Below are 9416 nucleotides of genomic sequence, written 5' to 3' on the forward strand. Positions count from 1 at the left end.
GAACGGGGAGTCACAGCCCTCCCGCCAGCTCCTGGGCCTAAAGCCTGGGCTCCCGCCCACCCAGCCCAAGACACCCTTGCCCGGTGGCAGCGAGCAGAAGGCCCAGGTTCCCCGTTTGGGCTGCGGGGCTTTGGCCATCTCCTCGAGAAATTTCCACTGGGAAGGGGAGCGTGGCTCAGCCAGCACCTTTTCGGTTCCGGTTCCTTCAGAATCCAACCCCCAACAGGGACGCCCCAGCCCAGGCCTGGGAGGAGGAAGCCCCACCTCCCCATCCCCAGCTGGGGCCTCAAAGGCTAGGGGTGGGGGCCGAGCCAAGGAAGCCAAGCAGGGAAGTAGCTGGCAGGGGACTGGGGCAGAGCTTAGTGCAGGGTCTGTGAGGCAGAAGGCTGGGGATGGGGCCCTGTGGGGCTGGGGGGCAGCCTGCACCTCTGCTGCAGGCCCCCTTGCTGGCAGCAGCCGCAGGAGAGAGGGTCGCCTGTTGGAGGCCACGGCACGGCCAGAGTCGAAGATCCAACCAGGCCCTGACTTGTGTCTCCTTCGAAGTCCGGACACCTTGACAAGCTTAAGGACAGGAAAAGTTGAGTAACACTGAGAAAGGGTCTGTGCTACGTGTCGTGTCGTGTGCTCGCCTACGTGACTTCCCACACGCTCTCCCTACAGTAAGGAACCATGTGGCCAGGGTCATGAGTTCTTAGTGGTCCTTGTTGTTCGGTACCTCCCAGGACGACTCCCTGGTTGATTGTCTTGCTAATGGCTTTAGCCGAGACTACCTGGCATCACGAGGTTTGTTTGTAGTTAAAGACTTGTTATAGAAACTTGTGGTCTTCTTCTTCTTTTTTTTTTTTAAAGATTTTATTTATTTATTTGACAGAGAGAAATTACAAGTACACTGAGAGGCAGGCAGAGAGAGAGAAGGAAGCAGGCTCCCTGCTGAGCAGAGAGCCCGATGCGGGACTCGATCCCAAGACCCTGAGATCATGACCCGAGCCGAAGGCAGCGGCTTAACCCACTGAGCCACCCAGGCGCCCCGAAACTTGTGGTCTTCTGACTAGGGACCAATGTATTGCTCCTACTGTGGTCTGCCATATAAATGCTTGTAAGACGTGGAATAAATTCAGCCCTGTCGGACACCCCCTTCAGTGTCCCCTTGCCCCCACCTCTGTTTAACTTTTTTTCATCATCCTCTTCGCCCCCATGGTTATCCTGGTCGATTCGTCGCGCTGATGAGGGAGCAGGAGGCTGGCTGAGGACAGAGCAGAAGCTGGCGCCTTGCACCCCCTCTTCACCCGCTCCCCTCCATATGTGTAGCATTCCTCAGGCAGCCCTGACTGCCATACAACGATAAATAGTTAACTTGCAGGGATCGCAATCCTGCAGAACAGGAATCTCCCTTGCTCTACAAGATGTCCTAGAGACCTAAACAGGGAGGTTACCTTATCAATAGCATGCCCCGCCAAGAATCTCCCAATTATCTTGATGTTAATGCCTGACCTAAAGACGACATTGATCAGGCCATCAGGGCAAGGACTCCCCCCGGCACCTTGCAGGCCCTCCCTAGCATGTGAGAACTCTGTCGAAACCTCCCGTCCCTTCACCACCTCCCCCCAACCGCGGGGTATATAACATGCCCACCTTCACAACCCGGGGCAGCAGCTCTTCCTGCCCACGGGTCCTGTCCCCGTGCTTTAATAAACCACCATTTTGCACCAATGACGTCTTAAGAATTCTTTCTTTAGTCGTCGGCTCCGAACCTCCTCACCCCACCGAACCTGACTTAGTTCCGGGACTTCATCAGCGCTGGCCACGACCGTCGCCTCTGCCCCTTTGCTCCCAGGAGCCGCAGCCCAGCGAGCAGGTGCCAAGGCTGCCCCAGGGAGCCCCATCCTCGCCCCCCACAAGCAGCGCCTCTGACCTCCAACAGACGGCCACGGTGGGAAGGACCCACTGCTGGAATGGTTAACCCGCACCACCTCAGGCAGCCAATCACAGAGCCCGGCAGCAAATACCGGGGAGAGGTCCCGTGGGTGCGGGCGGGTCCGAGCCCAGCCCCAGTCCGGCCCAGAGCTCGGAGCGCGTCGTCGGCGGGGGGTCTCAGCATGCCGGGCCTGGTCTGGCTCCAGCTGGGGCTGCTGCTTGGCTCAATGCTGGGCACCGGGACAGCCGCTCAGCCTCCCCACCTGCTGCCCTTGCTGTCATCCGGCAGGGGTGCTCTGGGCCGGGCCGCGCTGGGCAGCCTGTTAAATACACTAGCGGACCGTGTGCACTGCGCCGAAGGGCCGTGTGGAAAGGTAACTGCCCCACCCGACGGGTTCCCAGCCCGGCCCTCTCCACCCCAGGGCTGGAAGCAAAGGGCCCTGGGCAAACTCCAGGAGGCGGGTCGAGGGGAGGCCGGGTGGCCAAGCTCCCAGGCCCTGCCTGCCGGCCAGAGCCCACCTTCGTCTGCTCTGGGTTCAGACAGACCCTCCTGCGGTTGGGGGCTGCGCTATGCACAGACAGCTCCAGGCTCTAGGACAGCCTCCCCTGTCACCCCCAGGCCATCAGATTGGCTGCGGTTCCAGGAAGAAGCCACCCGGGGATAGAGGGGCCACTGCCCAAGGCCTCTGTGTGCACCCATGGCCTCCCGTGATCGAGGGGATGGCGGTGGGAGCATGAGAAGGAGCCATGAGGCCGGGGAGGGCGAGACAGGGGGTGGGTGAGACTGGTGTGCGTGGACCCCACACGGAAGTGGGCAGCCTCCTGAGCACAGACACCCCTGTGTGCCCCCAGTGCCTGTCTGTGGATGCTGCCCTGGCCCTGGGCAGTCCCAAGAAGCCTGTCCTAGAGCACAGACACATTGCCCGCTTCAGTGCTGCTGCTGCCCTCTACCTCAGTGACCCCAAGGGCACGTGTACGGATGTGCGGGCTGGCCACTGGGCAACTCGTGCTGACCATCTCCTGGCCCTTTTGGAGGGCCCCAAGGCCCTCACCCCAGGCCTGAGCAGGCTGCTGCAGAAGATTCAGGCCCAGGCTGCTGGCTGGCCCGCTGCAGAGAAGGTGAGGGCCCAGGCAGGCCGGCCAGGAGTGGGCAAGAAGGTTCTAAAGGGACCGGCAGGGAAGAAGTCCACTTAGGGGGCTGGGCCGGGCTGCAGTGGTCAGGACATCCCTTAAAGCTTCTCAGGGTACCTGGGGGAGTCTAGGGAGGGGCTTGGGCAGCTGGGTTAGGCTGAGGGATCACACGTGGACGTCCACCATCAGTCAGGGCAGAAACCTGGAGAGCCCCAGGGGGTGGCCTCATCAGACAGGGGCCACAGGGAGGGGTTAGGCCCAGTGCAGGCTCTAAAGCAGGTAGGAGTTGGTGGTGGTGTTCTGAGAAGGCCGGTCTGGGTCCAAGTTGGGGCAGATCTTGGGGTCAGTGACACTGGGGACACAAAGAGCTGGAGGCCAGGAAAGCCACAGTGCAGGGGAGGGCTGAGCCCCGGCTCCTCCCCCAGGCCTGCGTGGACCTGCCTCAGTTGCTGGAGGAGGCAGAAGGGGCAGGGGCTCCCAGCAGCCCTAGCCTGGTGCTGGCCGCCCTAGTGGACCATGTCAGCAGCGGGTCCTGTCTCCGCGCCCTGCCGACGCCCCAGTACTTTGTAGACTTCGTGTTCCGGCAGCACAGCGGTGACACTCCCAACATCACACTGGCGGGTGAGGCCTCAGCTGGGCCCGAGAGTGGGCAGTGCCCCAAGTCCCCAGCCGCCATGTCCCTGGGGAGGGCAGGCCTGGAGCCCATACAGACGTGATTCTGTCCTCCCGGCCAGAGCTGGAGGCCTTGATGGAGCGCCTGGGGGTAGGCAGAGTGGCTGAGACACCTGGCGACCACAGTGACCACGACCATTTGAGAAATGGGGCCAACCACCAGGGCCCTGTGCCCCTTGCCACCCTGAACAGCAGCTCCAGCCTGTGGGACACAGTGAGCAGCCCCTGCACCATAGTCCTGGAGAGAGATGGGGTCCCCCGGGATCTGCTCAGGCCCCTGATCCCCTGTGCTGCCACCCCCCAGGTGTGCCTGAGTGCTGAGGAAGTCATGGCTGTGTACGGGCTGTCTGACCAGGCTGGTGTGACCCCAGAGTCCTGGGCCCAGCTGAGCCCTGCCCTGCTCCAGCAGCAACTGAGTGGGGCCTGCAGCCCCCAGCCCGGGGGCCTCCCTCGGGACGAGCTCAGCCAGGCGGAGAGTGAGTGCCTGTCTCCCCAGCAGTGCCTGCCTGGCTGTGTCCGTGGGTGTTGGGGGTGCAGAGGGTGACCTCACAGGGAGGAGAGTGGCCACTGGGCCAGGGCAGGGGTGGGGAAAGCTTGACTAGGGCTGGCAAGGGGAAGTGGCCTAGGAGTAGGGGGGTCGCAGGGAAATGTGGGGGAGCCCAGGTGGGAAGGGAAAGAGGCTTTGAGGGTCAGTGTAAGCCGAGGTCGGGCCGAACCTGGCCCCCTGCCTCCCTGGTGAGCTTCTGCTCACTCCTGGACCCCACCTGGACCCCCTCCCCTGGGAAGTGGGGTGGGGGTCAGGCTGGGGGAGGGGCTCTCAGCCCAGCTTAGGACCTCGCTTCCTCCCCAGGGTATCTGTACGGCTCCCTGGCCACGCTGCTCGTCTGCCTCTGTGCCGCTTCTGGCCTCCTGCTCCTGAGCTGCTCCAGCCACCGCACAGCCTCGAACTACGTCATCCAGACCTTCCTGAGCATGGCCGTGGGCGCGCTCACAGGGGACGCCATCCTGCACCTGACACCCAAAGTCAGCCTCCGCCTTCGGCTCCCTCCCCGGCCAGGAATTCCCCTGCCCAGTCCTCCCCAGCCGGCCAGTCCTCCCGGAGGCCTCCCTGCCCCCCTAACCTCTCTCTTCCTGACCTCCGGTGGGGGGGGTGGGGGGGTGGTGAAAGGGCTCTGGGGAGGCCTTAACACACCCTTCTGAGCTCCCTTCTCCCCCAGGTGCTGGGGCTGCACACCCACCATGGAGAGGGACCTGGCCAGACCACCTGGCGCCTTATGGCCATGCTGGGTGGCCTCTACACCTTCTTCCTGTTTGAGAACCTCTTTAATCTCTTGCTGCCTCTGGACGCAGAGGTCAGGTGGGAGCTGGATGTGGGTGGGTGGATGGGACCCAGGCGTGGAGGCCTGACAGGCCCTGAGCCACTGTTCCCACAGGGCTCAAAGGATGGGGCCGACAGCCACAGCCATGGTGGCCACAGCCACGTAGTGTCCCTGCCGCTGACACCCAGGGAGCTCCGGCCCTCAAGGCAGCCCGAGGAAGGCTCGCGCACCGACCTGGTGAGATGGCCCTTCCTCCGGAGACCCCACACCACATCCCACAATGACGCCAAGGACCCCTTCCTGCCCCCACCCCGCTCCCACCCCAGGGCTTTTGTCCCTGGCCTCGGATGCTAGTCACGGGACCCCGCTTCTCCTCGCCCTCCTCACCTGCCCGCCCAGGGGCTCATCCACATGGACCCCCCACCCCCACAGGTGGCCGAGGGGAGTCCGGAGCTGCTGAGCTCGGAGCCCCGGAGCCTGAGCCGAGGTGAGCCCAGGGAAGCCCCAGAGGGATGAGGGGCCACGGATTGGGTGCGGAGCGCTAACGCGGGCCAGGAGCTGGGGGCCGGAGGCCGGGGCCCGGGGGGCCGGGGGCGCCGGGGTCGGGGGCCGGGCCGGCGCCGACCCTCGCCCACCGCACCCTCAGAGCTGAGGCTGCTGCCCTACGTGATCACGCTGGGCGACGCCCTGCACAACTTCGCCGACGGGCTGGCCATGGGCGCCGCCTTCGCGTCCTCCTGGAAGACCGGGCTGGCCACCTCGCTGGCCGTGTTCTGCCACGAGCTGCCGCACGAGCTGGGTGAGCTGCGCGCGCCGACCCCGCGGGGGGCTGCCGCGCCGGGGGCGGGGCCTGCGCGGCGGTGGGCGGGGCGCTCGGCCTGACCCCGCCCCACCCGCCGCAGGGGATTTCGCGGCCCTGCTGCACGCGGGGCTGTCGGTGCGCCAGGCGTTGCTGCTGAACTTGGCCTCCGCGCTGACGGCCTTCGCCGGCCTCTACGTGGCGCTCGCTGTCGACGTCGGCGAGGACAGCGAGATCTGGATCCTGGCGGTGGCCACCGGCCTCTTCCTCTACGTGGCGCTCTGTGACATGGTCAGGGCGGAGGGCAGGAGTCGGCTGCCCTGGGGGTGAGCTGAGCAGGGTCTGGGAGCGGCTGACTGACCCAGTGCCTGCCTCTTCCTCAGCTCCCGGCCATGCTGCACGTGCGGGACCAGCGGCCCTGGCTCCTCTTCCTGCTGCACAACATGGGCCTGCTGGGCGGCTGGACCCTCCTGCTGCTGCTGTCGCTGTATGAGGACAACATCACCCTCTGATGGCCTTCCCATCCCCTCGCCCTACTCTCGGGCCCTGGCTGCTCGCTGCCGGCCCACAGCTCTCTGGGCCCCTTGCACCTGCCGGCCAGTGTGGAGCCTGCGGTGGGGTACCCAGAGAGACCCGGGCTTTTGGAGTCTCCCTCCCACTGGCCCTAGCATCCTTCAATAAAGACGTTCTTGTCCTTGGAGCCCAGCTGCACTCTCCTTGCTGTTAGGGAAGTGTCTCCCTCCCAAGAAGGGCAGAGAGATGGGGCAGTACCTCTCTCCCGCCCTGGAGCTCTGATGAGTAGCCAGGAGAACTGGATTAGGGACCCTCCAGGCGGCTAGCCGAGGTCCCTCTGTAAAGTGGAATCCCTGCGTCGGGAGTGGAGTCAGGGAAACTGGCCAGGGTCTGCAGGTAGCGGGTGGGACCTGGTCACCAGTCAGGACTCTGACTTGTTGACTCCTCGCAGAAAGACCCAAACAGCCAGCAGTGCTCACACACAAGGGCTTGTTACTCTCGGATGAAAACCTGGCCCACAGCCGGGGGCCAGGCAGACGGGAGTGTGGCAGTTCACCGTCCAGGGGCCTGGGCCTCCTTTTCTTCTTCTTCTTTCTTTTTTTTTTTTTTTTTTTGAAGATTTATTTATTTGACAAAGAGAGATCACAAGTAGGCAGAGAAGCAGGCAGAGAGAGAGAGAGAAGGAAGCAGGCTCCCTGCAGAGCAGAGAGCCTGATGCTGGGCTCCATCCCAGGACCCTGAGATCATGACCTGAGCCCAGGGCAGAGGCTTAACCCACTGAGCCACCTGGGCACCCCACCTGGGCGCCCCACCTGGGCTTCTTCTGACTCTGCTCCAGAAGTGTTCATCCTCTGAGTCTCCTGGGGCTGTCACACAGTCCACCATAACGGGGTACCTTAAAGCGTACCTTAAAATTTATTTCCTTACAGTTCTGGAGGCAGAAGTCTGAAATCAAGGTGTAAGTTAGCTGTGTTCTTTCTCAGTTCTGCAGGAAGAAGTTGTCACATGAGAGTTTACTGGCTTCTACTGGGCCCAAGAGTTCCGTGTCTTCTGGCAGATAAGTCCAGTGTCTTGCTCTGCCTTATGATCTTCCTTCTTGTGTCTCTTCTCTTCTTATGAGGACACCAGTCCTGTTGGATTACCAGCTCGCCCTACTCCAGTAGTTCCATCTGGAATGATCCTATTTCCAAACAAAAGTCACATTCTGAGGTACTAGGGGTTACGTTTCTAACATATCTTTTTAGGGGACACAATTCAATCCATAACACCCTTCATGGTCCGAAATGGCTGCCAGAGCTCCAGCTATTAAACGCAGTCTCCAGGGAGCAGAAAGGAGGTAGGAGGAAAGAGCAAAAAGAGGAAGGGGTCCAGGGGATATCAGATTCAGCCTGTCGTTTACCCAATACACAGACACAAAAGTAGGAGAGTGGAAGTCTCATGCTATGCCCCATGGGTCCACTCCTGCTAGAGGAGGTGTATGCTGCACCCCAGTAATCTGTAGCAAACTGGGCAGGAAGGGCCATATCTGAGAGCTCCCTGTCCTGACACAGGTAGGCAGATGCTCCAGCCTCTCCAAGAGCTACTGATTCTCCAAGAAGCTTCAGCAAGCCCACAGAAGAGAGGTGTGAGCATTACCACCTCCCTCCTAAACTCAGTCTATAATACTGAACAGGTAAAGATGGCCTCCCGGCATGGAAGGAACAATGTTGCCCCAGGGGAACCTGAAGAGCGTGGTCTGGACGGTGGTGTCCACTAGCCACAGGGACCAAGCTTCGGGGTATGGAGGAGAGCCGGAAGAGGCCCCGCCTTCTGGAGGTGGGGAGCTGAAAGCCCTGCTGCGGGGGGTCGGGGGGGGGGGCCGGCATTCCCCAACCTGCCCCCCCCCCCAGCCTTGGACCATCTTCCTGCCCACACTACCCCTCCCCAGCAACTTCAAGCCCCCACCTCCACTGACAGGCCCCCACTTTCATCTCCCACCGAGAGACTGGATCCACCTGGCAGGCTCTCCTGTGTGCTTCCCCTCCCCCCACCTTCTCCTCCCCCTCACCTGGCCCGCCGCTGTGCTCCCAGGGACTGTGCTCCGCCAGCATCTCCAGCCCTCTCCACACTGACCACCTCTGTCCCAAGATGAGCTCGGGTTCGTTGGTTAAGGCATTTGCCACGTGCCAAGCTCCAGCCCAAGGGCTCCGTGGGCACGGATTCTTTCAGTCGTCAAGGACACCCTACGATGCGCTCACCTTTGACGGTGCCCCTCTGAGAGAGACTCCAAGAGTTAGCGTCCGCCTGGGGCCCCAGATCCGCCCCTGCGTCTCCTGCAGCACATCTCATCGTCCTGGTTACCGTTTTCCTTACCTTCAAAGGCTTTGGCGTGGCTCAGGGGTCAGACACCTGCCTGGGCCTCCAGCGAACCCCTGACCACCGCCTGAGGCTGCCGACGCGCCCTTTCCTTGGGTGTCACTACGCTCTCTCCCCCGTTTTATTTAGGGTTCCATTTCCAAGTCCAGGGTCCGTGCGCGGGCCCCTAGGGCGCGTCCCCGCCGAGCGAGGAGAGGCCCGTGCGCTGTGCTCGGCCTGGGGAGGGAGCGGGGGCCAAGATGGGCCGAGCGGCGGCCCTGGGGCGAGCCGTCGCGTCCTAGAGGGCGGACGCACGAACCGCGGGGGCCCTCCCCGGGAAGCTGTCGGGCCCCCGACTCGGACTCGTCGGGCCTCCTCCCCGCCAGCGGCCCTTGCCGGGGCGTCATGCGGCGCGTGTCCGCCTCGGGGCGCCCCGTCCCTCCCGGCGCCCGCCAGCTCCCCGCACGGCGCCTCGCCCACGCGGGCTGGGAGGGGGAGCGACGCCTCTTCCTGCGGCCGAGACGCTCTTTGGGACCCCCGCAGGCCCTGAGCCGCGCCACCTCGCGCCGGGTTCCCCGGGTACGGGACGCGCGGCTTCGAGCGAGCTCGGGATTTCGGGGCTCCGCGCGCAGAGCCGGGAGCCGAGCCGCGAGGCCGCTCCGCCACCCCTGGCCACCAGGGGTCGCTGTCGTCCTCCCTCCGGCCGCCGCCGAGGCGGCGTAGCGCAGGCGCAG

At 63.4% G+C, this 9416-nt stretch overlaps 1 protein-coding gene and 1 long non-coding RNA gene across 2 annotated transcripts; one reads left to right on the forward strand and one right to left on the reverse strand.

The window, feature by feature from the left end:
• The first annotated feature begins 2026 nt into the window (after nt 1–2026).
• SLC39A4 (solute carrier family 39 member 4) lies at nt 2027–6535 on the forward strand. The gene is made up of 12 exons (XM_059165437.1): nt 2027–2288; nt 2767–3033; nt 3471–3666; nt 3780–3931; nt 4022–4193; nt 4568–4740; nt 4935–5069; nt 5151–5273; nt 5469–5523; nt 5683–5835; nt 5939–6126; nt 6219–6535. Exons 1-12 carry the CDS (start codon nt 2097–2099, stop codon nt 6345–6347), a joined length of 1935 nt encoding a protein of 644 aa, XP_059021420.1. The 5' UTR covers nt 2027–2096; the 3' UTR covers nt 6348–6535.
• Nucleotides 6437–9320, reverse strand: LOC131826339 (uncharacterized). The gene is made up of 3 exons (XR_009351544.1): nt 8701–9320; nt 8396–8601; nt 6437–7528 (listed from the first exon to the last, which is right to left on the reverse strand). It is a non-coding gene; the product is annotated as an uncharacterized LOC131826339 (long non-coding RNA).
• Nucleotides 9321–9416: the final 96 nt, after the last annotated feature.

This window comes from Mustela lutreola, chromosome 3 (genome assembly GCF_030435805.1).
Source record: "Mustela lutreola isolate mMusLut2 chromosome 3, mMusLut2.pri, whole genome shotgun sequence".
Taxonomy (NCBI): domain Eukaryota; kingdom Metazoa; phylum Chordata; class Mammalia; order Carnivora; family Mustelidae; genus Mustela; species Mustela lutreola.